Source organism: Plectropomus leopardus, chromosome 14 (genome assembly GCF_008729295.1).
Source record: "Plectropomus leopardus isolate mb chromosome 14, YSFRI_Pleo_2.0, whole genome shotgun sequence".
Classification (NCBI taxonomy): domain Eukaryota; kingdom Metazoa; phylum Chordata; class Actinopteri; order Perciformes; family Serranidae; genus Plectropomus; species Plectropomus leopardus.
Window position 1 is genome coordinate 9994856 of NC_056476.1, and position 27848 is coordinate 10022703.

General features: G+C 37.1%; 1 protein-coding gene across 1 annotated transcript; it reads left to right on the top strand.

The window, feature by feature from the left end:
• Positions 1-1201: 1201 nt before the first annotated feature.
• Positions 1202-27800, top strand: plpp2a (phospholipid phosphatase 2a). Its single transcript, XM_042500680.1, has 6 exons — positions 1202-1552; positions 15942-16093; positions 16223-16485; positions 25252-25309; positions 26100-26276; positions 26660-27800. The coding sequence occupies exons 1-6, from the start codon at positions 1492-1494 to the stop codon at positions 26807-26809; spliced, it is 861 nt and encodes a 286-aa protein (XP_042356614.1). The 5' UTR covers positions 1202-1491; the 3' UTR covers positions 26810-27800.
• The last annotated feature ends 48 nt before the right edge of the window (positions 27801-27848 follow it).

Sequence of the window (27848 nt, forward strand, 5' to 3'; positions counted from 1 at the left end):
CTTTGAAAATTCTCGTACCTCAGATTCAGTCCTGTTTTGTGACTAAAAAGCTGCTGATTGGAATTTAATCTCACAATAAACCGTCTCTGTGGCAGTGTTTGTGACTGTGATTACTTTAGAATCGAAGGTCTTTTTGGTTTGTACGGTTTGCTTGAGCATTTAAACACTTGCAGTCAGTGCATGAACCACCATTTCATGAAAACTGAACATGCTGTGTGTGAAAGTTTGGATTTGCAATTTATTCATATTTATTCATCCTAAATACCTTGTGGTGTCGGTCAAGTGAATTACTTTTATATCCTTTAGACGGTCAAGTTTATTCAGTATGGTTCTAACCGTTTTTCACAGTGGACATTTTGACTTGTAGGAAAAACACAGATGTTACTAATATTGTCAACAATGGCTCTGCTCTGTTTAAGTGTCTCTGACAAGCCATGACAGTGGGACAATGAGCCAACACACACAATACCAGGACTCTGAAACTAAGGCAGCTAAATGGAATTCAGCCACCATTTATTTTATTATTTACATTTGTGCATTTCCTGCTGTGACATGTTAAAACATCTTCTGTGCCAGCTATTTGGAAAAGTATTTTTCTTTTTCTTTTTAAATAATTTTGAGGGGGTTTTGGGGGTTATTATTTTCATTTTAGTTTTTCTGGGTTTTTTCCCTTTTTTGTTATATAATTTTGATTTGGGGGTATTATATCTTTTTTTTTATTTTTGAAGTTTGGGGTGTTATTTCATAATTTAGTTTGTATGTGTGTGTGTGTTCTTTACTTTTCTTCATTTATTTTTTACTTTTTTTTTGGAGATTTATCTATCTGTATACTTTTACTTTTCATACTTTAAAGTAGATTTACCTGAGTATTCTTAGGCCTACTTACTTTTACTTATGTACCATTTTCAATGCAGGACTTGTAACAGAGTATTATGTTAAGTATCTTAATACATCTTCCACCACTGATTTTTATGCACCAATTTGGATCTATTTGTTTGTTCCAAATATTAAAGGAGGACGTATCCCCGTAACCCGAAATCTACACCTGTGCCTCTGCTGGTAACACACTGTCATACCATTTGATAGGTGGCTCCATGCCTTCCCGACAGGTGAACCACGTGATTTCTTTCATTGCTTGGATTTGATTACCCAACTGCAGAGAAAGAGAAACTTTAAAGAAATTTGGGATTTCTCCTCCAGTGCACTGGGGTGGATTTCGGGAAGCCAAATCCTTTCTGATCGTTTTTAGTACATTATACGTGCGGGAAGACGCGCCCCCTGTGCGTAAAGAGGCAGGACAGAGAGGACGCAGCTGTCCTGCGCACCTGAAACAGTTCGCAGACAGACAGATAGGCAGGCAGGTACACAGGAGTGGAGCCGGAAGAGCAACAGGTCGACTTGTCCTGAAAGTCCTTTTTTTCCTCAGTAACTCCGTGCGTTTCTTAGATTACAACTCTGCTTTTTAAAAACGCGACTTTTTTGTGAGGAAACATGACAGAGCAAGGAAAGAAGCTGATTCTGGTCGTGGTGGATATTCTTTGTGTCTTTGTTGGTGAGTGACTGCTCTTGTTCTTCCCTCCCGCTGAAAACATGGCTGAAAACATAAATAGTTCCAGGCTCTACTAAAGCTCATCTGGTCTGCATTAATATGTGATTTTTTTTTTTTTTTTTTAGTGGGACTGAATCAGAAATAAGACACAAAAAATAACATGAAAAACGGCTTTGACGAAAGTGATTGCTCAACACACACACACACACACACACACACACACACACAAACACACATATACACATACATATACACACGGTTGTAGCTCTACTACAGATAATCCACTTGTTGCTTCATGTGCTTTCTGCAAGATTTGAATAAGCAACTGACTCCTGATTTAAAAAGGTATTTTGCACAATATTCTGTTGCACAAAGATGCAAAGTAGCTGCATGAACTGCAGTGATCGGATTCTGCAGAACAATTAAACTTTGCATGTCATCATGTGTCTCTATCTTGTTCAAACAGGCCAGTGTTTCCTAACAGTGAGTAAGAATGCTGCTGCTGGTCTCTGACTGACTTCTTCTAAGAAATCATTTGGGTAGACATACACTCTTTAAAAAGATGGTGCTTATTAGAACCATATAGGGTTTTATGGCTTGTTCCTGTAGGAGAATCTGTTTTGGTTCCCTGATGAACCTCACATAAAGACTCCAACTTTCAAAGGGACTTGCATAGAACCCAAACATGAAGGCTAATACTTAATACCATCTGTGAAAGGTACCACTCAGAACCTCCCATGAGAGGTTCTACAGACAACCTCTCTGTTGTGTAATGGTTTCAAACAGAACCCTCTCTAGGTGTTCATCCACCTTCTAAGGGTAGTAACAAAAACCCACCCAAGGGATCTACCAAGAACCCTTTCGTATTGGAAGAGTTTGATCTAGAACCCATCCAAATAACTGTTTTATATTCCAAGGTTTTCAACTAGAACTTACCTATGGGTTTATTCTGAGAACCATGGCATAATCCAGGTGTTTGTTCTCAAACCCACCCAAGGGGATTCTGCAGAGAACCCTTTCATATTGCAGGCTTTTCCTCTTGAAATCACCCAGGGAGTTCTATCAAAAACCCTTTTATATTCCAAGGGTTTTATCTAGAACCCATCAAAGGGATTCTACCGAGAACCCTTCCATATTTCAAGGGTTTGATCTAGAACCCACCGAAGAGAGCTCTATGGATAACCTTTTCATGTTTCAAAGGTTTTCCTCTTGAAACTATCCAGGCGGTCATATTGAAAACCCTTTAATATTCCAAAGATTTTATCTAGTACCCAGTGTTTAAGTGTTTAATCCAGAACCCAATTAGAGGACTTTTTGTCTTACAAAAAATCCCTAAAGAGCCCTTTCTTTGGAGAAAATGGTTCGTGAGGGGTAAATGGTTCTGGGCAAACCTTCAGCTCTTCACGATAAACCCTTTTGGTACCTTTATTTAAAAGAGTGTAGGGCACTCATATCTTATCTGACTGTTGACTATCTGGTGGTCATGGTGCTGATTTGCTGAGGCGATAATGCGCTCAATCTGAATTTGTCATGTTAAAGTGCAGTAGGCCGTGTTTGTGTTTGCATCTTCCCTTGTGTGTTTTGCTGCTTTCGATCAAAATTCCCAAACTCTGTGAAGACGTTCATACTTTCTCTGCCAATTATTTTCTTCCTGCTGCACCCTGTGGCCCCATTTTCTCTTAACATAGGGCTAGGAGGAAGAGCAAAGATCAATGTCAATGAATCTCTCTCTGTGTGACAGTTTAAATCCTGTTTTGGAAACTGGACACCAGGTGTGTGTGTGTGTGTGTGTGTGTGTGTGTGTGTGTGTGTGTGCGTGCGCGTGCGTGCGTGCGTGCGTGGGTGCGTGTGTGTGTGTGTGTGTGTGTGTGTTCGGAGGGGTCTCTTTAGTCTGTACGTGTGACTACTGTACAGAGCGGCTTGTTGCGACTTGCTTCTTGACTCCTGGACGACACAAAGACCATTTACAAAATTGAGATCTTCCAGCTGTTTGTGTCACATCTCTGACATGACGAGGTTGTAGTTGAGATAATAAAAGAAGGGAGGGTGTCTTGGATGTTCATTCCCCTCTGGGTTTTTTTTTTTTTTTAGATGTATTTAGGAGCTGAAATATTGGGGTGAACTAGACCTTTCACGGCAGCAAGAAGCATTGAGGGTTGCAACATTTGTGTGAGTCTTGTGGATCCATCTGGTGACTGACAGGGAGGAATGATAATGACCGTCCTTCTGTTAAACCCCTCGACATCAAAGTGTATGTTCATGTGTGTTCACAGCTCGAGACGAGCCCACTGTCCACGCCCTGTGTGTCCATTTTTAGGGGAAAAAAAGAGTTTTAGCCAATGGTGGAATGTAATAAAGTACATTTACTCAAGTATTGTACTTAAGGGCAAATTTCGAGTACTTACACTTTACTTGAGTGTTTTCTTTTCATGTCACTTCAAAGGCCTACTGTCACTCCACTACATTTCAGAGGAAATACTGTAGTTTTTACTTCACTACATTTGTCTAAACATTTCACTAAATGCTACCTTACAAGTTAAGATTTTTGCATAAAAACCTAAAAATCATTTACAAAATATTTTTTGTTATAAATTAAATTGCTTAGCAGTTATACAAGTACAGCTGCAATGATTAGTTGATTAATAAATCAGTCAAACATTTTTGAAATATTTCTAAGTTATGTGGATGACTTTTCCTTTTTCCTTTTTAAATATCGTTTCGAAGGTTTTTATTAAAAAAAGAAAAGATTAAATATAATTTTAAGGGTTTTTTTTTGTTTTTTGTTTCGTTTTGGGGTTGCTTTTATGTTTGTTTTTCATTTTTAGATTTTTCTGCATTGGGTACTTTTACCTGTAATGCTTGAAGTACATTTATTTCAGTAAAATTTTCAATGCAGGTCTTTAACTTGTAAAAAAGTGTTTTTACAATGTGATATTAGTGCATTTACTTAAGTGAAGGATTTGAATACATGTTTTTAGCTTCAGGGATGAGCTTAGTGAAAGAAATTCTTGGGCTTGCTGGGGCTAAGGATGGCATAAAGGTAATATCAGGATCTCTTGGAAACGAAAAGCTGATTATTTTTTTTCAATCATGTTTTTGGCCAAGAGAGAAAACTAAATTGTTCAACATTTAAGAACACAGTTGCGAAATCAGGTGAGGTGTGATGATTAACAATTTGTCACCTAAAGAATTCTCTGTCCACAAATTCTGTGGATGACTAAGTTTCAAGCTCATGTATTTATCACCTCACAATCGAGGTGAATCAGGGGTGTGAAAGTAACAGGTCGACTTTTTCTCAGTTGTAGGGGTAAGTTAGTCACCAGCCTTTGAAATGTGAAAGTATGATTTGAGAATCAGTTTGAATGAGTCTCTCAGAGGTGGCTGATAAGCTCAAACTAGGTCTTTCAAATGATTCATTTCTAAATTCTGATTAATCAGAATTTCAGTAGTTCATCGTGATTTAATCATATTTTTTAATTGCATGTTTACAATTCAATTTTGCATTACAAAACAGTTATGAAGTCCATATTAACAAAGCAGTTCTAACCAAATTGTCTTGAATAAGAATCAAATAACAGCACAAAAACACAACATATTTCTCAATATTACAAAACCAAATAAATCTTATTTCCCAAATTCACCTTATCATTTTTATCCCCAGCTGTAGTGTCATTTTTATCACAAGATGTTACTGTTTCCCCTGGAACACCATCATTTTTTAATTTCCCTCTTTTAATCGATGCACCTTTATTATTCTATTGCCTTGTTGCTTGTTGTTTGTTTCATCTCCAGAGTGTAGAGGGTAAACTGTCATCAGGTTTGATCTCTCCTGATTTTAAAAAGGTAAGTGTGTGTGTGCATGTGTGCGTGCGTGCGTGTGTGTGTGTGTGTGAGAGATGTGTCAGGAATGTGCTGAATGTCCAGATTGTAACAGATTCTGTGATTGGGCTCAGTGTTTTATTTCTCTCTCTTCCCCTCTGCAGTCAAACCTCCATCCTGCCATTATTTGTTATCACTGTACACTGTTGATACAACATGACCTGTACATACACACACACACACACACACTCTCTGCATATCCAGATCTTACTGACACAGGCAGATGCCACCCAGCAGAGCGTCTGCTGTTATATTGTTATGAAATTCAGGCTTCGGTTACATTTCACATTTCATAGTCAAATTATCAAGATTATTAAAAAATGTTCTTTTATGAGAACAGGCTGCTCTGTTCACTTTTATTCCGGTCTCCTCCTTTTCTTTTTATGTGTCCTACTTGCAGTATATCTGTCCAGCTTGTAGGCTACATTTCTGACACTTTCAAGGGTAATAATAATATTGTTTTTGTGATACTGGTCTTGTCATTAAACAGTTAAAGGAATAGTTTGACATTTTGGAAATAAGCTTATCTGCTTATTTGAGGAGTTTGAGTCGTGGTCTGGATAATTGATCTGTCGATGCGGTCAGGTCGATGCATGAGAGGTGCAACTGCTGAAAGGCAAGAGAATAAACACTTTAAGACCTAGCGTGATAAGCGATTAAGTTTCACTTTCAGTATGCCTGGTGCTCTGCTGCTCTGTTTGTGCCCAGAATACGCTCTGCTTTCAGTCCTGTAACTTCTCCCTCCACCACTGGGTGTTGCTGTGTCTTTCAGCTCAGCCTGGTATACCTTATTACTGTAACATCGCCCAAACCTAGCACCTAACCCTTTGAAAAACCAGAATGGTTTGATTTGGTTCCAAGTTAATTGTTCTCCCCCGTTCCTAGTCTTTGCACTAAACTAAGTCTGAAGTCTGTCTCCACTTTAAAGCTTCTTTTGGTATTAATGCTCTATTTAAGCATTAAGTTTAGTTTTTCACCTCTTAGACATTTTGACTTAACACGTTGACAATAACAAAGCTGTTTGGAAATTACTTCCTCTTAATTTAAAGTATTTCTGCCTAAAACAGGACATTGGTGCTGGACAACTTGGGTTGAAACAAGCTGTTAATGTGAACCAGTGCAGAGGCTAGAGGGGGGACAAATGGGAAATGCCCACCTCAATATTAAGTAGTTATAAGTAAGTAAATTCAGAGAAAAATGAGGTGGGTTAAATATTGTTATTTAATTGAGTAAATGGGATAAAATGGCTGGTTAGAGAGGCACCAGTGTACTTACAGATCAACTTAAGAAGGGCAAATTATACATATATTTTCAGATTATTATATATTTAGAATTAATATGTTTTTATTTAACCTGTAAACAGCAAAATGCCCATTACAAGTTTTCAGAGTTCAAGATGACTTCTTAAAATGTCTTGTTTTGTCAGACCAATGGTCCAAATTCCAAAAACACAACTTAGTTTTTGCTTTAAAAATTGACTTAAATCATAAATCAATTATCAAAAAAGTTGCAGATCAGTTTTCTGCCGATCAATGGATGAATTAATGAACTAATAACTTCAACTCTGCATGTATAGAATGACTTGGCAACGGCCCGTGATAACACTAGATACCTTTTTTGGTTTAGGTGAGAATCAGCAGTGAGGAAATGAAAGTGTTTGTTGCTGCTGTAGTTATGAATACAGCCAAACTTGTACATGTCGATACAGGCTTCAGGATTAAACTGCAGAGTTTTGTAACAGAGCTGTTTGGATGCAGGCGACGCAGAAAGTGACAGACAACAGCTGTTGTTGTTGTCTCTGCTGAGTGTTGTTTATGTGCCATTTTAACATTTTGCTGACATGTTTGAGATGCTCCCCCTTACTGTTTTATTGACACACGTGCACACACACACTTTTGTACATGCAATATCTTCTTGTGCCAAATATGTGTCAAAGTCAAGTGGGAAGTGTTGACTTCTGCTCCCTGACGTTCCTGTGTGAAAATGAAAGAGACTGTGTGTGTGTGTGTGTGTGTGTATTTTTATGGGCTAGCTTCTTGTAAAATACAGAGTAGTGGAGTTAAATTTATTGTCTGCAGGGTTTCAGAGGGTCTTTTCGGTACCGTGGTGGTTTCATGTGAGAGAGGAAGAAGTATTTCTGTTTTCTTTGATTAAAGGTTGACATCAGTTTATCACTGTTTGCATACTTCAGTGAGATATTAACTTTTGCAGGATTCATTGTTTGAATTATAGACTGTCTTAGCATAACCCCAACTAGAAAGTCTTCAGAGAGAGCATACCTCCTCCACTGAAGACAACCACACAATCACAATTGTATAATTGTATCTTAATAGTTAAAAGTGTTAAAAAGTGCAGAACCTGCATTAACCATGAAGTGGAAAGATAATCATCAGGCTTGTGTGCCAGATTCTTTCTCATTCAAGTGCAATTATTTAACAAGAAACAGGAAATTTTGGAAAATGACTCACAATGTTGGGAAAGCTTAAAAAAATGACAGGATCTGGACTCACATCAACACATTTACTGGAAATCTGGTTTGAAACACTTTTGAGATTTCCTGCCAAGACAGTTCAGTCAAACTGGAGTACAATCCAGCGTAAAAAAGTGTATGTAGTACTACTGTTAAAGGAAGTCACTCACAAAATAATCACTTTCATATTAATTACTCACCCCGTGGCATGTCAAATTCTGTAAGAAAGCGTTGTTTTTCTCGCATGCCGAGTTCTCAAAACTGAGAACTTTCTTGATGAATTGGAGTAAAGGTCCTAGTTTAACATAATAATATTAAAAGATCAATTTGCACTGACATCACACAGCTCGTGCAGTATAATCCAAGTCTAATATATCCAGTCGTATTCTTCTGAAACCCATGCAATTTTGCTAAAACGTTACAACTTAAAACAGTTATGCATTAACACTCTCCTGTACGGACCAGGAATGAACAATGCAATTTGAGTTCAGGCACACGCACTTGCACAGGGTTTACTGAAAATGCATTCAACTGGATAAATGAGACCAGTAAAGTGAAAGTATGTAAATTGATATTTTGATAAAGAATCAGAACCAGAAGTACTTTATTGACATAATATTGACACAAATATAAAATATGTGCATTAGTAAAAAGTTTTGCTGTTGTTAGAAACAGATCTCTTTTAATGCAATTCATCAAGAATTTTACTTTTAAACATAACATGGGATGTGTTTGGTCATTTTGTGGGAAGACTTTTCCTTTAAGATCTAGTATCGTATTAGATATCACATGTGTTTTTATATATATAGTTTAAGTTGGCACCTGAAGGGGATTAAATATTAAAAAAAATAAATTAACAATATTTGAAGTTAATTTATACAGTTCTTCAGGTTAGAGATCTTTTTGCAAAATAAAAATCAATTACGACAGGTTTAAAATAACAAAATTTCAGTAATAGCAGCATGTTATAGGTCCACTCATATGCACAGTAAACACATCAGACCAGTCACCCTAAGAAAATGCTGGAGTTGTACGTTTCTGCAGACCATGAATATGTTACATTTACACATTTAATAAAGTATGTATCATAGAAACGGTTCCAATGTGACACAATGTAATACAAGCTAATTTTATCATCTGGAGAAGGAGGGGATGGTTGGTGCTGGGTCACTTATAGGCGAGATTCCTGTCAAGCTGCAGACCACTGTTGGAGACAAACACACGCCAAGAGTAGTTGTGCTTTAGCATTTCATTGCTATGTTTCCGGTGGCTTTTTAAGCTCCAAAAATGGGCGCTTTGTAGCGACCTGTTGGCAGGATAGTGCCACGAAAAGCGGTTGTTTTTTTGCTTTTTTTTTCCAGATTATTTTTGGGCTTTTTGCCTGCATTAGAAAAGAAAGCTTAAGCTTGAAAGGGCAAAAGCAGCAAAAGGCTGGGGTTAGAATTAAACCCACGGCTGCTGCGGTGAGGACGTAGCCTCTGTACATGGGATGCCCACTCTACCAACTGAGCTACTGAGCGCCTTGATAAGTGGTTGTTTTTTACTGAGAAATCGCTGCTTTTCCTCCTGGGATTGAGCACTCAAAACTGGGTATTTTGCCAAAACATGATTTTTTTTTCCCAGCAATAACTAAGTGGTTTTTATGGCTAAACCTAACCACGTTAACCACATCCATCTATCCATTTTCATCGACTTATACGGGGGCCAGATCACAGGGACAGCGGGCTGAGCAAAGTACTCCAGATATCCTTCTCCCTAGCAACGCTATCCAGTTCCTCCTGGGGAATCCCAAGGTGATCCCAAACCAGATTAGATACATAATCCCTCCAGCATGTTCTGGGTTTGCCCAAGGCCTCCTACTAGTTGGTTATTCCCAGAACACCTCTGACGGGAGGCGCCCAGGAGGCATCCTGATCAGATGCCTGAACCTCTGCAATTTGCCCCTTTCAACATGAGGAAAAGTCATTTCAACATATCCATGATCTCATTTTTTTGGTCACTACCCAAAGCTCCTGACCATAAGTAAGGGTTGGGACGTAGATGGACCGGTAAATCAAAAGCCTTGTCTTCCGGCTCAGCTCCCTCTTACCTTTACTCCTTAACAAGACCGTAAGATACTTGAACTCCTTTGCTTGAGGCAGCAGCCCTCTTCATACCCACATTAACAACAGCGTTGTTGAAACTTAAAGTTTTAATGTATCCACTACATGATGACATGAAAATGTAATGCAATGAGGTTTGCAGAAATGTACAATGCCAGCTTTTTTCTAATGATTGGGTTGAACACATACATGTTTAAAAAAAAACAAAAAAAACATTTATGCAAAAATAACTTTACTATCTCCAAAAAGTGGACAAAATTGAAGAAGGGGTTAAAGTTGTGAGGCTTAACCTTTTAAAGACAACAAAGGTTTGCTACTCCAAAACATCAGTATACCAAGAAAAAGCTTTTTGTCATCCCGTGTAGGACTTTCCCTGGAAAAATCCCCGACCTTAAAGGAAATGATACTCTTTCCTCCAAACAATATTTTTTTTTCTTTTTATTTAGTAAAAGATTCATCCCCCAAATATGAAGAACAATAACAGCCATTGTAGACAGAACTGACAAAAAATCCCAGAAACTAGATGCAGTGATTAAATCCCACAGCTAAAGCCAAAACAAACAAAAGAAGAGTTAAATATTGGTTTTCTGAGCACCTCAGTGTGATGTGGATCACCAGTTGCGAATCCCTGTTAGCCAACAAACTGCTGACGCACAAATCTCACAGGCGTCTGTTGGGATTTGGCCTCAAACAAACGCTCACCTCCAACGCTGTTACCTGTTTCTGTTTCTATGTCCCAGTTACTGAGATGAGGAATCATCTTGGGGGCTGAATAATAGGAACACTCCCCACTTCCCACATGGTCAGAGGTCAAGAGGAAGTTGTACTTGTGTCTGATCCCAAATTCCATCATGTTTATTTTCTCAAAGTGGAATCGGGGTGCGCTTTTGCCAGAGAAGATTGTGAAAGTGTAAAACAATACTTTCCCTTCTTCCTTTTTTATCTCTCCCGTGGACATTTTGTTACTGTGGACAGAAACTCAGCAGAAACTTTGCGTGTGTGCGTGCCTCTTTTGAAAACAATATTTTAACTTGTTTCTACATTGTTTGCAGCTGTAAAAGTTTACAGATGATAAAGAAAAAACCTCAATGGCTGTTAAATGTCAGAGTAAGATGATACAAGCTGTTATAGTCCATCAAAGAACCTTTTTCAGTTGTACTCGAATACTTTATTGTATTAAAAGTAAAAATAATATGGAATAAAATACTACATTCCAAGTACATATTGTTCAGTCAAAGTTATACCTAAACAGGTATTAGAAATGAACTGTACTAAAAAGTGAATGGATGGATGAGGCAGGAAACATGAGTTAAGTTTCACTTTAAGATAAAAACCTCCAGTTTGGGAATTTTTTTAGATCCGTTAAAGAAGGAAAAGATGGATCTGAGGAAGGAAGGAATTAAGAAAGGAAAGGAGGAAGGAAGCAGGTGATTAGAATAAAAAATAAAAAATAAAGTCTTGTACGGTTAAGCATTTGGCTACTGCTAATGGAAGGCTAAACTATTAGCAACATTTCCTCTCCATCTCTGATACACTTTTCAGGTTTTTTTTACATTTATGAACACTCTCTTGTAGTGCCTCTTTTGTTAAGTCTGACTTTCTTTTTCAGGGTCTTTGCAGCATAGGCAGTCATTGCTAATGCCTATTGAATTCTCCATCACTGAATCAAGCCTTCACTTAATGGAAGTCATAGACTGTAATAATACCTAGTTAGTGGACCAAAAATGGCACCTATTAATTCCTGATGGAACTGCTCACCTGGCGTATACACCATATAAGTTTTCTACCTTCCAGGTTTACCTCTGCGGTATGCAGCCCGTTGAATATGCTCAACAGTGCTTTTCCCACTGGCCCTGTCCGCGAGTTCCTGCTGTGCAGACCAAAACCAAACAGCACTACATAACTGTGAATAATGACAAATAACATTGTGACTGTGAATAATCACATATCCATCATATCCCTGCTGGTGGCCTCTGGTGGCAGCCGTTTCTCTTTGTTCAAGTTCTTTGTTTTCTCTTTCTTAAGTAGTACAGTCACTAAGCACATTAAAGGTACTAATATGTTGTAAATGGAGCAACTAGTTACTGATATCACCTAAAGAAAGTGATAAATACACTGGTCTAAAAAAAGAGGTGAAATTAGTTCTTTTCTTGTAAGGAAAGTTGCAATTTTTATCTTTTTTTTTTTTTTATTAAATTTTGGGAATAAACCTCTGTCTCTCCAAGCTCAGCCCAGTCTCTGAGAGGGAAGGACACCCCACCAGCACAGGCCTATAAAAACATACCAGGCCTTCTAGAATAATAAAGCAGATAAAAACAGTCAGTCCCACTCAGATAATAGGAACTCTCCATGGGCTCGGCTCCCAGAGGCTGTTAGAGCATGTTTGATACGATGGGGAATCGACTTCCTCACTGATTCTGTTGTTAAAAAGCTTAGCAGTGGTTACCGTGTGAGTCTGTTTTTTGTTTTTTCAGAGGCCATTGACCAACTCTGTCCACTCACATCTCCACCCTGGTGGTGTGTAGCAACCAGAGACTTGTGCCAAACAAGCAGCAGCCTCTTATCTAAATGTTTTCCTTGCATCCTGCAGAATAAACAATGGTTGGGCCTCACTTCAAAGAGAAGCTGAGAGCACGCTTGGCCTGCTGGAATAATGAACTCTGAGATGTAAAGAGCAAAGAGTTGGCTTCCTTTCATGAAAATAAATTCTCTTCAATGAGGAAACTGCTTGTCATCAAAGATCATTAGTGGCATTTGTTCAGAAAATGGAACAAATATTAATTAGTGGGCAACGGTTCACTCTCACCACCCTCGTTGTTTCTTTTTCAACTGAAGGAGGCAGCTGTTTTCAGCGAAATAACTAAAAAAAAACGACCTGCGTGGTACCAAATCAGAGTTTAAGAGGTGATGGCGGATTTATCTTTCATGCAACCTCTACAGCTGCTACATTTTTACCTCTCAAATAAAACTTAATCTTAAAATTTAACCTCCTCTGTTGTTCATTTTAATGATGGGGTTCCCCAAGGGTCCATTCTTGGCCCACTTTTGTTTTCAATTAATATGCTCTCAAGTAAAGAAGATCAAGTAAAGACTGCTATTCAGTCATCCTTCTTTCAACTCAAAAAGATCTCCAAAATCATATATATTTTTGTCTCCATATATATGTTCTGCTAAAACACGTTTCTGGCTATTACTCAATGTCTTAAGTCAGGAACAGAAGCAGAGACATTTGGTCAGATACTAGGTATATAATTGGTGACACTAATCTTGGGTGTCCACTTTGAAACTGTGCTGATTGTATAGATCTTCTGTACTACCAGGGGCAAGATGTGTTTGAAGCATCCACGTTTTCACAGGCATTAATGTACTCCGTGAGAGCAACTTGACTGGTGTGTGGAGGCATACAACCGCATGGTGGCATTTTTAGTTTTAAACTTTACTTTGTCCCCCAGTATTTATATATTTTCTGATCACTATGATGTTTGCATTTTATTTGTTATTTAAAAGTTGTTGTTTTTTCTGGTGTTTTGTTTTAATCAGCTGTTTTTTTCTGAAATCCGCTTTTTATTTTGTTACGAAAAGTGCTACTTTTCGTAGTTCTACAATACCAAATCCAGCAACACCAACAACTCCCACACCCACTATAATAAAGCCCTCATTTTTCTTTTTTGAGTATGCTACCAGGTTTGAGCTCTTTCATTCCTGCCACATTTCCATTTTTAAACTTCCTTCTTTTATTATTAGTGCTCACTTTATTTTTACATTAATATTCCTGCCTGTTGTAGGAAGAGGAAGAGAACATTTTTATACCCGTCAGGCTGCCGCAATGTGTACAACCCCAGACTTAATTGATGCTCTTGACCAGGAGACATCTGTGTTTGGACACACAACATTATGTTGGAATTACCTGTCTGGAACAGGTTTTCCTAGCTGTGTTTGTGAGTCTTAGTATGGTTTCATTCAGTCCTGCCTGTCACACACTTTGGAGGAAGGAAGAATATATTAGTAGAGAGCCACTGTTATGGCATTGCCAAGTAGGTATACAGTACAGCTTCTGCTTGAAAAAACAAACATTTCTCGCTCTCATTAGTTCAGTGAGGAGCTTTTGAAAACAGGAAAACTATTTAAGAGTTGTAGTCTGAAAGGTTCCCGTAGATTGAACCATTGTCCTAGTTCAGATTTAAGAGACAGGTTTATGTGTTTCTACTCTTGTTACTGCTCTTAACTCTGAGTCTTTTGTTTTCTCTTGCAGAAACACTCTTTAACCAAATTTAACATGGGCTCACAAACTATTTGTCAGACTTGTATATGCATGCGTTTTTTTAAAACCTCTTTCGGTTACAGACCTCCTTTTTATCTGTCAGTGGTGTGTGTATGAGCATGGGTTCACATACATTCTTTGTAAAAATGTGAGTGTGTGTCCTAGATCAATCCTCAGCTCCCATGCCCTTCGTTGTATAAACGCCACCCTGATGTCAAAGGTGATCGCTGTCCTGTCCTGCAAGTTTCCATAGTGACACTCCATGGAGCGACTGCAGTCTTTAGGGGTGAAGTTGTTGCCACCGAGCTCCAGCGATGACAAATTAATATACTTGGCAGAGTCGGGTCTTCTGCCCAAAGCTGAAAGAGTAGTGTGTCCTTAGCTGTTTCCTGAGTCGCATCGCATTGTGTTTTGGCTCACTTGTCAACGCACAGCTGAAGGGTCAAAGCTGCTCTCAGGATGGACCTGCAGCTCTTCACTTAATACATCTTGACTTCCGAAAACTACAGTATCGCTGTTTCAATGCCTGCTTTCACTTACAGCAGTTGAAGTAGGCCAACTCCTCAGGATTTTACTCTAAATCAGGGTTGTAATCACTGATAAAACATTAGGGAGCACCTTTTTCAGTGTACCTCCTCTGTAGCCCAACCCTCCAGGGGGGTATGGGGGGAATTTCCAGATGCAGTAGCTGAGTTGTTTATTAAATGTATTTATTTAAAGTGCAAGTATTTGAATTGACCACAGAGCATTGAAAGGTAATGCATGCATTTCATTTCATGTTCAGGGGCTGCACAAAGTGTTTCTGAACCCTACATTGAAATGTGCTATATACTTTTTAATAAAAGTTTTGTGATTTTGAGACTTTTTTTTTATTATTTCTTGACATAATATAATATGACTTTTTATGGCACACTATACCATGATTTGTTGTCACATTCTTGAAATGTTATACCATGACTTTTTATGACATTTTTACATGTTATGCTATTACTTTTTTCCACATTTTTCATCACAGTATTCAAGCACTTATTTTATATGTAATGACATGCTATACTATGACTTTTTATGATATATTTATGACATAACATACTGTGACTTTTTTCACATTTTTATTACGTACTATACAATAACTATACTATGACTGTTTTTTTATTATTATTATTATTTCAAATTTTGTAGGACATTTTTTACCATCACTTTTTCCATGACATTTTTACAACATACTGTACAACATACTGTGACAAATTCAGTACAATGACTTTAATTACATTTTGACAACATGCTACATTCCGACTTTTTCTTTTAATATTTTTATGCCATGCTATACTATGGCATCCTCTGACATTTTTACAACATACTATGACTTTTTTATGGCATGCTATACTACAAAATACGACATTTTAATACATTTTCACTTTTCATCACTTGCTGCACCTACTTGAGTGTAAAACATCCTGCTCATGTATTCCATGGATGTTTCTAAATAATTGTAATTCAGTGAATATCCAGATACAGAAATGTGGTGGTTTACACAGCTATGGCGGAGTTAAATGCTCATTGATTGCTTTGTAGTTACTTTAGGAAGGTTTGATTATCTCATCGTACCATGTTATTGTCATGCTTTCTTTAGCAGTAGCGTGAATTTTGTCCACATAAAACAGTCATCTCTTCTTCTCCCAGCGGCCCTGCCCTCAGCCATCCTGACGCTGATGTTCACCCCCTACCAAAGAGGAATCTACTGCGATGATAAGAGTATCAGCTATCCCTACAGGAGAGACACGATCTCCCATGGAGCCATGGCTGCCGTCACCATCACCTGCTCCATCGTCATTGTTAGTCCCAAAATCTTGTTCATTTGAGAAGTGCTTTTACACATGAATAAAAATCTGAAAAACAACAATCTCTTTACCATTTATTTCCCCAAAACCCTACATCACGCGTCTTTGTCATCGTCTTCACAGATTACCACAGGAGAGGCCTACCTTGTGCACACAAATCGTCTGCACTCTAACTCCCAGTTCAACCAGTACCTGTCAGCACTTTATAAGGTGGTGGGTACCTACCTGTTTGGAGGAGCCGTCAGCCAATCACTGACCGACCTGGCCAAGTTCACAATAGGTCGCCCTCGTCCAAACTTCTTGGCTGTGTGCGCCCCAGTCACCTGTAACGGGTACATGCTGGAGATCAACTGTACCGGCTATCACCGCAATGTGACTGAATCCAGGTAAAGGACTACCTCTTGATTTTGATTATAGTTCTGATGCCATGATATACCATGATGTTTTTATTATGATTTTTATGCCAAAACACACAATGATGTTTTTTTTATCATATTTTTTAATGCCATTTTCTGAAATTACTTTTTAATGATATATTTAATGCACTAATATAGTATGACTTTTTTATGAAAATTGTGATGGCATACTATATTATGATGTTTTTAATGAAATTTTAGATGGCATACTATACATAGACGTTTTTGTCAAATATTAATGCTATACCATGCTATGACATTTTTAATGCCACACTATACTAAGATATTTTTATTATATCTTTAATGCCATACCATACTACCATACCCTACCATATTATACCATGATATTTTTTGAGATTTTGGATGTTATACTATACAGTGATGTTTTCAGGATATTTTTGATGACATACTATACTATGAAGGTGTCATGATATTTTGGTTGCCCTACTCTACTGTGATGTTTTCATGATATTTTAATGCCATACAACTATACTATAGATTGGATTTTTTGGACATGCTATATTATGGTGTTTTTGGCTGTTATTGCAACATTCTGTGCTATTGCATGTCTCAGCATGCTATTTTATGTAGTTTTCAGCTGATGAGAAATTTTGACATTTTTTGTCATGCAAAACTTTGCATTTCCAGTCATTTTTTAGACATGCCATTTTTTGCAACTTTCTATGCAATGGTGTTTTAAAAAGGCTGTTTTAAGCAGTTTGCAGCTGTTTTTGACACATGTCCAATTTTAATATTTTTTGTCATACTACAGCCTTGCATTTTTTCGACATACCAAATTATGGTATTTTTTGAACATTTTTGCAACTTTCTATGCTATGGAGTGTCTTAGAAGGGTATTTCAGGCAGTTTCCATCTCTTTTTGGGACGTCAAATTTTTCCGTTTTTTGCCATACTATAGGCTTGCATTTTCATTCATTTTTTGGACATTCCAAATTATGTTGTTTTTGGACCTTTTTGCAACTTTCTATACTATGGTGTGTCTTAGCAGGCTATTCTTGGCAGACTCCAGCTCTTTTTGGGACATGTCAAATTTTGACATGACATTTTGCCATACTTTAGCCTTGCATTTTCAGTTGGTTTTTTTTTCAGACATGCCAAATTATGTTATGTGTTATTGTTTTTGGAAATTTGTATAATTTTCTATGCTATTTCGGTCATTTTTTGGATATCCCATATTATGGTGTTTTTGGCCATTTTTGCAATATTGAATGCTATGGCATGTCTTGGCACGCTATTTCATGCTGTTTTGAGGTGTTTCCAGCTGTTTTTAGGACATGTCATATTTTGACATTTTTGCCATACTATAGCCTTGCCTTTTCGGTCCTTTTTTGGATATGCCATATTATGGTGTTTTGGGCCTTTTTTTCAAAATTGTATGCTATGGCGTGTCTCGGCACGCTATTTATACTATTTTGAGGTGTTTTCAGCTGTTTTTAGGACATGTCATATTTTGACATTTTTGCCATACTATAGCCTTGACTTTTCTGTCATTTTTTCAACATGCGTTATTATTTTGTTTTTGGCCGTTTTTGCAAAATTGTATGCTATGGCGTGTCTCGGCATGCTATTTATACTATTTTGAGGTGTTTTCAGCTGTTTTTAGGACATGTCATATTTTGACATTTTTGCCATACTATGGCCTTGCTTTTTTGACCATTTTCTCAACATGCCCTATTTCAGTGTTTTTGGCTGTTTTGCGAAATTGTATGCTATGGTTAGTCTCGGCACGCTATTTCATGTTGCTGTTCGGTCATTTTTTGGATATGCCATATTATGGTGTTTTTCGCCGTTTTTGTAAAATTTAGTCCTATGGCTTGTTTCAGTATTTCCAATAATGCCTTTTTTGGGGTTTTTGGGCTTTTTTTTTTCAAAATTGTATGCTATGGTTTGTTTCGGCACGCTGTTTCATGTTGTTTTGAGGTGTTTTAAGCTGCTTTTAGGACATGTCATATTTTGACATTTTTGCCATACTATAGCCTTGCCTTTTCGGTCATTTTTTTGATATGCCATATTATGATGTTTTTGGCTGTTTTTGCAAAATTGTATGCTATGGCTGGTCTTCTGGTTCTCTGGTTCTATGCTGTTTTAAAGTGTTTTCAGCTGTTTTTAGGACATGTCATATTTTGACATTTGTTACTGTCACACACATACCCTACAAGGTTCAGAGAGCGGCCAAACACATAAAAAAACTGGGACGTTTTTGCAAAAATTGTATGCTATGGCGTGTCTTTGGCACGCTATTTTATACCATTTTGAGGTGTTTTTCAGCTGTTTTGGGACATGTCATTTTTTGACATATTTGCCATACTATAGCCTTGCCTTTTTGGTCATTTTTTGGATATGCCATATTATGATGTTTTTGGCTGTTTTTGCAAAATTGTATGCTATGGCATGTCTTAGCACGGGATTTTATGCTGTTTTGAAGTGTTTTCAGCTGTTTTTGGGACATGTCATATTTTGACATTTTTGCCATACTATAGCCTTGCCTTTTTGGTCATTTTTTCAACATGCCTCATTATTGTGTTTTGGGCTGTTTTTGCAAAATTGTATGCTATGGTTAATCTTGGCACGCTATTTCATGCTGTTTTGAGGTGTTTTCAGCTGTTTTTGGGACATGTCATTTTTTGACATTTTTTCGCCATACTATAGCCTTGCCTTTTTGGTCATTTTTTCAAGATGCCCTATTTGGTGTTTTGGGCCGTTTTTGCAAAATTGTATGCTATAGCATGTCTTGGTATGCTATTTTATGCTGTTTTGAGGTGTTTTCAGCTGTTTTTAGGACATGTCATTTTTTGACATTTTTACTGTCACACACATAGCCTACAAGGTTCAGAGAGCGGCCAAACACATAAAAAAACGCCACATGCGTTAGAAATAAATAAACTAGTTTTTTAGTAACAACTTATCCAACAAGAAACCAAATCCAAAAGGGGAGTTGGAGATACCGGCACACAAACGATGGGAATCGCTGGGCCAACAATGCAGTTTTTTGTCGTATCAAGCTCATCCCCCTAAACAAAATCCTTTAAAAGAAAGCTGGAAAACTGGCACTGCTGGAAACCTTTTCAGCTGTTAGGACATGTATTTTTTGACAAAAACAATGCTCATTATAGGGCCTTCGCTTTTGTTCCTGCATTTGTTGTGGCCTGCGTCGGCTGTGAATGATGACCACCAAGAGAAAGCAAGCATCATCATCACCTGTCATTTGACCCATGTTTTAAGGAGCACCTGGCGGAGAGAGAGATGAAAGAGAAAAAACACAGGAACATTATTTTTGCCATACGATAGCTTTCCTTTTTGTCATTTTTTCAACATGCCCTATTTTGGTGTTTTTGGCTGTTTTTGTGAAATTGTATGCTATGGCGTGTCTTAGCATGCTATTTTATGCTGTTTTGAGGTGTTTTCAGCTGTTTTTGGGACATGTCATATTTTGACATTTTTGCCATACTATAGCCTTGCCTTTTCGGTCATTTTTTCATATGCCATATTATGGTGTTTTGGGCTGTTTTTGCAAAATTGTATGCTATGGCGTGTTTTGGCACGCGATTTTATACTATTTTTGAGGTGTTTTCAGCTGTTTTTTAGGACATGTCATATTTGAACTTTTTTCCATACTATAGCCTTGCCTTTTTGGTCATTTTTTTCAACATGCCTCATGATTGTGTTTTTGGGCTGTTTTTGCAAAATTGTATGCTATGGCGTTAGTCTCGGCACGCTATTTCATGCTGTTTTGAGGTGTTTTCAGCTGCTTTTAGGACATGTCACATTTTTGACATTTTTGCCATACTATAGCCTTGCCTTTTTGGTCATTTTTTTCAACATGCCATATTTTGGTGTTTTGGGCCGTTTTTTGCAAAATTGTATGCTATGGTGTGTGTTTTTTGGCATGCTATTTCATGCTGTTTTGAGGTGTTTTCAGCTGTTTTTGGGACATGTCATTTTTTGACATTTTCGCCATACTATAGCCTTGCCTTTTTGGTCATTTTTTTACATGCCCTATTTTGGTGTTTTGGGCTGTTTTTGCAAAATTGTATGCGATGGCATGTTTTCAGCACGCGATTTTATACTATTTTGAGGTGTTTTCAGCTGTTTTTAGGACATGTCACATTTTGACATTTTTGCCATACTATAGCCTTGCCTTTTTGGTCATTTTTTTCGATATGCCATATTATGATGTTTTTGGCTGTTTTTGCAAAATTGTATGCTATGGCATGTCTTAGCACGGGATTTTTTATGCTGTTTTGAAGTGTTTTCAGCTGTTTTTTTGGGACATGTCATATTTTTGACATTTTTGCCATACTATAGCCTTGCCTTTTTGGTCATTTTTTCAACATGCCTCATTATTGTGTTTTTGGCTGTTTTTGCAAAATTGTATGCTATGGTTAGTCTTGCACGCTATTTCATGCTGTTTTGAGGTGTTTTCAGCTGTTTTTGGACATGTCATTTTTTGACATTTTCGCCATACTATAGCCTTGCCTTTTTGGTCATTTTTTCAACATGCCATATTATGGTTGTTTTTGGGCCGTTTTTGCAAAATTGTATGCTATGGTTAGTCAGGCACGCTATTTCATGCTGTTTTGAGGTGTTTTTAGCTGTTTTTGGACATGTCATATTTTGACATTTTTGCCATACTATAGCCTTGCCTTTTTTGGTCATTTTTTTGGATATGCCATATTATGGTGTTTTTGGCTGTTTTTGCAAAATTGTATGCTATAGCATGTCTTGGTATGCTATTTTATGCTATTTGAGGTGTTTTCAGCTGTTTTTTGGACATGTCATTTTTTGACATTTTTGCCATACTATAGCCTTGCCTTTTTGGTCATTTTTTGGACATGCCATATTATGGTGTTTTTGGCTGTTTTTGCAAAATTGTATGCTATGGCGTGTCTTTGCACGCTATTTTATGTTGTTTTGAGGTGTTTTTAGCTGTTTTTGGACATGTCATATTTTGACATTTTTGCCATACTATAGCCTTGCCTTTTTGGTCATTTTTTGGACATGCCATATTATGGTGTTTTTTGGCTGTTTTTGCAAAATTGTATGCTATGGCGTGTCTTAGCACGCGATTTTATGCTGTTTTGAAGTGTTTTCAGCTGTTTTTGGGACATGTCATATTTTTGACATTTTTGCCATATACTATAGCCTTGCTTTTTGGTCATTTTTTCAACATGCCCTATTTTGGTGTTTTTGGGCTGTTTTTGCAAAATTGTATGCTATGGCGTGTTCTTGGCACGCTATTTTTATACTATTTTGAGGTGTTTTCAGCTGTTTTTAGGACATGTCATATTTTGAACATTTTTGCCATACTATAGCCTTGCCTTTTTGGTCATTTTTTCAACATGCCTCATTTTGTGTTTTGGGCTGTTTTTGCAAAATTGTATGCTATGGTTAGTCTTGGCACGCTATTTCATGCTGTTTTGAGGTGTTTTCAGCTGCTTTTAGGACATGTCATATTTTGACATTTTTGCCATACTATAGCCTTGCCTTTTTGGTCATTTTTTTCAACATGCCCTATTTTTATGTGTTTTGGCCGTTTTTGCAAAATTGTATGCTATGGCGTGTCTTTGGCACGCTATTTTATGCCATTTTGAGGTGTTTTTTCAGCTGTTTTTTAGGGACATGTCATATTTTGACATTTTTGCCATACTATAGCCTTGCCTTTTTGGTCATTTTTTCAACATGCCTCATTATGTGTTTTGGGCTGTTTTTGCAAAATTGTATGCTATGGCATGTCTCGGCACGCTATTTTATGCTATTTTGAGGTGTTTTCAGCTGTTTTTTAGGACATGTCATATTTGACATTTTTGCCATACTATAGCCTTGCCTTTTTGGTCATTTTTTTTCAACATGCCTCATTATTGTGTTTTGGGCTGTTTTTGCAAAATTGTATGCTATGGTTAATCTTGGCACGCTATTTCATGCTGTTTTGAGGTGTTTTTTAGCTGCTTTTTGGAACATGTCATATTTTGACATTTTTGCCATACTATAGCCTTGCCTTTTTGGTCATTTTTTTGGATATGCCATATTATGGTGTTTTTGGCTGTTTTTTGCAAAATTGTATGCTATAGCATGTCTTGGCACACTATTTTATGTGCTATTTGAGGTGTTTTCAGCTGTTTTTAGGACATGTCATATTTTGACATTTTTGCCATACTATAGCCTTGCCTTTTTGGTCATTTTTTGGATATGCCATATTATGGTGTTTTTGGCTGTTTTTGCAAAATTGTATGCTATGGCGTGTTTTGGCACGCTATTTTATACTGTTTTGAGGTGTTTTCAGCTGTTTTTTGGGACATGTCATATTTTGACATTTTTGCCATACTATAGCCTTGCCTTTTTGGTCATTTTTTGGATATGCCATATTATGATGTTTTTGGCTGTTTTTGCAAAATTGTATGCTATGGCGTGTCTTAGCACGCGATTTTATGCTGTTTTGAAGTGTTTTCAGCTGTTTTTGGGACATGTCATATTTTGACATTTTTGCCATACTATAGCCTTGCCTTTTTTGGTCATTTTTTCAACATGCCCTATTTTGGTGTTTTGGGCCGTTTTTTTTGCAAAATTGTATGCTATGGCGTGTTTTGGCACGCTATTTTATACTGTTTTGAGGTGTTTTCAGCTGTTTTTGGGACATGTCATATTTTGACATTTTTGCCATACTATAGCCTTGCCTTTTTGGTCATTTTTTGGATATGCCATATTATGATGTTTTTGGCTGTTTTTGCAAAATTGTATGCTATGGCGTGTCTTAGCACGCGATTTTATGCTGTTTTGAAGTGTTTTTTCAGCTGTTTTTGGGACATGTCATATTTGACATTTTTGCCATACTATAGCCTTGCCTTTTTGGTCATTTTTTCAACATGCCCTATTTTGGTGTTTTTTGGGCTGTTTTTGCAAAAATTGTATGCTATGGCGTGTTTTGGCACGCGATTTTATACTATTTTGAGGTGTTTTCAGCTGTTTTTAGGACATGTCATATTTGAACTTTTTTCCATACTATAGCCTTGCCTTTTTGGTCATTTTTTCAACATGCCTCATGATTGTGTTTTGGCTGTTGTTTTTGCAAAATTGTATGCTATGGTTAGTCTTGGCACGCTATTTCATGCTGTTTTGAGGTGTTTTCAGCTGCTTTTAGGACATGTCATATTTGAAATTTTTGCCATACTATAGCCTTGCCTTTTTGGTCATTTTTTCAACATGCCTCATTATTGTGTTTTGGGCTGTTTTTGCAAAATTGTATGCTATGGTTAATCTTGGCACGCTATTTCATGCTGTTTTGAGGTGTTTTCAGGTGTTTTTGGGACATGTCATTTTTTGACATTTTTGCCATACTATAGCCTTGCCTTTTCGGTCATTTTTTGGATATGCCATATTATGATGTTTTTCGCTGCTTTTTGCAAAATTGTATGCTATAGCGTGTCTTGGCATGCTATTTTATGCTATTTGAGGTGTTTTCAGCTTTTTTTAGGACATGTCATATTTTGACATTTTTGCCATACTATAGCCTTGCCTTTGCGTTAATTTTTTTCAACATGCCCTATTTTGGTGTTTTTTTGGGTTGTTTTGCAAAATTGTATGCTATGGTGTGTCTTGGCATGGTATTTTATGTTGTTTTGAGGTGTTTTTTAGCTGCTTTTGGGACATGTCATATTTTGACATTTTCGCCATACTATAGCCTTGCCTTTTTGGTCATTTTTTCAACATGCATCATTATTGTGTTTTTGGCCGTTTTTGCAAAATTGTATGCTATGGCGTGTTTTGGCACGCGATTTTATACTATTTTGAGGTGTTTTCAGCTGTTTTTAGGACATGTCATATTTTGACATTTTTGCCATACTATAGCCTTGCCTTTTCGGTCATTTTTTGGACATACCATATTATGGTGTTTTTGGCCGTTTTTGCAAAATTGTGTGCTATGGTTAGTCTTAGCATGCTATTTTATGCTGTTTTGAAGTGTTTTCAGCTGTTTTTGGGACATGTCATTTTTTGACATTTTTGCCATACTATAGCCTTGCCTTTTTGTTCATTTTTTCAACATGCCCTATTTTGGTGTTTAGGGCCTTTTTTCAAAATTATATGCTGTGGTTAGTCTCGGCATGCTATTTTATGTTGTTTTTGACGTGTTTTTTTAGCTGTTTTTGGGACATGTCATATTTTGACATTTTTCGCCATACTATAGCCTTGCCTTTTTGTGCATTTTTTCAACATGCCATATTATGGTGTTTTTGGCCGTTTTTGCAAAATTGTATGCTATGGCGTGTGTCGGGGCGCTATTTTATACTATTTTTAGGTGTTTTTTCAGCTGTTTTTTTTTTTTAGGACATGTCATATTTTGACATTTTCGCCATACTATAGCCTTGCCACTATAGCCAGTTTTTGCAACACATTTTGTTATGGCCTGCCTCGGCACACTATTTTATGCTCTTTTCAGGACATGTCATATTATGACATTTTTAACCATACTATAGCTTTTCCCTTTTCGATCATTTTTTCGACATACTATATCATGGTCTTTTTAAAAGTTTTTTGCAACATACTATGTTATGGTATGTCACGGCACACTATTTGAGTTTGAGTTTGTATTCCATTACAAAATTCCATCAATAATAATTTATTTCTTTGTTGCTTCATAATAATATTGAATGATAATCACTCAAAAAACAAGTGAAGTGAAGTTGCATTTTGTGTGTTTTGTCTTACCATTTTGCTCCTCAGGTTGTCATTCTACTCTGGTCACTCGTCCTTTGGGATGTACTGCATGCTGTTTCTTTCTGTGAGTGTGCCCTCTTCATCATCCTTTCCTTGAGAATCACTGTAGCAATAAAATGTCTGCTTACAAAAGACAACAGTAAGTGACTCAAACAGGAGGGTGTGCAACACATAGTCAGGGCAGATAATTGGAAACATAACTTTTGTATGACAACTCACTGCACCATGGCTAGAAGATGATGGATTCAATAGTTTAACCCCTGTAAAGAGTGAGATAATAGTTATTACAAAGATATAGGAACAATTTTATACAGAAATGTCCTGTAGCTAAGCTCTGAGCTTTCAGTGGAGGCAGGTTGACTGGGTGACAGAAAAGAAAATCTCTCTTTCAGGTTAAATATCTTCCATTACAACAACTGTATATTCTCATAAACTATTCGATAAAGTCATAAGATAGTTAATCATCTTAAATGTCATTAAACATACATAGTATTGTATGTCATCTAAAAAAACATAAATATGTCATACTATAGTCTGTTGTCAAGAACATCTTATAAGTCATAGTGTAGTTTGTCATCCAAGATAGCATGAAAATGTCATGGTATAGATTGTCTTCTAAATTAGCATAAAAAAGCCATAATATAGCTTGTTGTCCAGAATATTATTTTTAAAAAATCGTAACATTTTACATCATCCAAAATAAAATAAAAATATCAAAGCATAGTATGTCATAAAAAAACAAAAAATGTTTAAATTGGACAGCTCTCAACAAATGTGCAATTCATAAAAATACCATTATTTACCAAAAAAGGGTTTAACTTAAACAAGAAATGTGGGTTTTTTTGTGTGTGCAGCTCTACATCCAGGCCCGAATGCAGGGGAAGTGGACGCGACTGGTTCGACCAACCATCCAGTTCTTCCTGGTGGCGTTTTCTCTGTATGTAGGATACACGCGAGTGTCTGACTACAAACACCACTATAGTGACGTACTGGTGGGGCTACTGCAGGGAGCTCTCATCGCTGTGCTCACTGTGAGTACTACAATATGTGTCTGCCTCATTTGTATTGGAAAGTATTGTATTTTTTAAGACGTTTTTCATATTGAAGGATGTATTAAAGGTTGTAGCATAAATCTGTATGGTTAAATTTGTGCTAATTTTTGAGTTATGAAGGGCTTCATTACTTTGAAAAAGTTGTTCTTCGATATTGATTTTTTTGTTTGTTTGTTTGTTTGTTTCTCGGGTACAAAAGGGGAAATAAATACCAACAAAAACATCAGCAATCATCGTTGGGCCAAATGACTTTAAACATCTGCTTCTGCCCTAAATTTCACAATAAGTCCAACCATAGTGAACAACATAACACACATTAATTTTACTTTAAATACTTATTTACTCTTCTTCTGTTTTTTAAGGTCCGATATGTGTCCGATTTCTTCAAGCAGCGCCCCCCTCGCTGCACACACACAGACACACCAGAGATCGAACACCTTGAACATAAACCGAGCCAGCAGCCTCCCAACTCGCAGCACGGAAACCACTACAACTACTCTGGACCAGTATGAACCCTTTACAGAAGCCAACCCGAACCTACACACTCTCCAACAGCAGCTCTGTTACTTAAGGACCTGTGACATGTACAGAAAAAACCCCAAAATGGAGCAACCACTACCCAGAAATCCAGATCAGACCTGCTCCACTCCGAGACGGCTTCCTAACAATTTTACTGCTATGAAAACTCAGAGATTCCCTTGACCTGTTGAAACAGAAACTGTCTGTGTGTCTTTTAGTAAGGGTGTGTGTGCTGCGAAAGTATGCGTGATTGATTGTGTTTTTATGGTCATGTGGAGCGTGTTGTGCTGTTCAAAAGTGTGCAATTATGTATATTTTTATGTTGTTTTTTTAAGTCTGTGCTACGTTTATTAGAGAAATGCTTTTAAGATTTGTGGGGGAGAATTTATGCTGTGAGAAACCGAAAAGTGAGCAAAGACTGATAAAGAGACACCAGCCAACAACTACTCTGTCCTTGAATGCAGTTACAAAACATTGGAGGCTGAATGTTTTTCATTTTGTTGCTTGTTGCAGTTAGATAAGACTTATTTTACCTACACTGGAGTCAGATTATATCTGGCTGTTCCTGTCCCTTTTGTCATTTTTATCCGCCTCGTCCGTCTCGATATTTTAATATTTTTAGAAGACATGCATGCGTAATGGACTGCTTTAACTATATACATGATTTTGTATAGTACTAACAATTTTATTTTGTTTATTACTACTGATTCTAATAAATTGTGTAGCTTTTTAAGAATACATTACCATTACTAAACAGTACAACCTTTTGAGCTGGCAGCATTGTTCTGGATTTTTCTCTTTTTATAAACAAACTTCACTTAAATGACTGACTCTTGAACCTCAAGTGCTTGCAGAACCACAATCTTCCTTCACTCTTTAGAACATATGTAACCTATTGTGAAACTGGCATATGTAATAATTTCTTTCCTTCTGCCTGTAGGTTGTTTTGTGTAGTTTCCTTCATAAATTTTAGCCGACATAAAATCTACAAGTGCTTAGTTTTTCTTCAAGAAACAAATGGATGCAAAGGGG

Excerpts from the sequence above, each read along its gene's own strand:
- plpp2a (XM_042500680.1), top strand. The coding sequence starts at position 1,492 with ATGACAGAGCAAGGAAAGAAGCTGATTCTGGTCGTGGTGGATATTCTT. Across the intron at positions 16,094-16,222 it reads TCACCTGCTCCATCGTCATT|ATTACCACAGGAGAGGCCTA; the intron begins GTTAGTCCCAAA and ends TCGTCTTCACAG. Across the intron at positions 25,310-26,099 it reads ACTGCATGCTGTTTCTTTCT|CTCTACATCCAGGCCCGAAT; the intron begins GTGAGTGTGCCC and ends TTGTGTGTGCAG.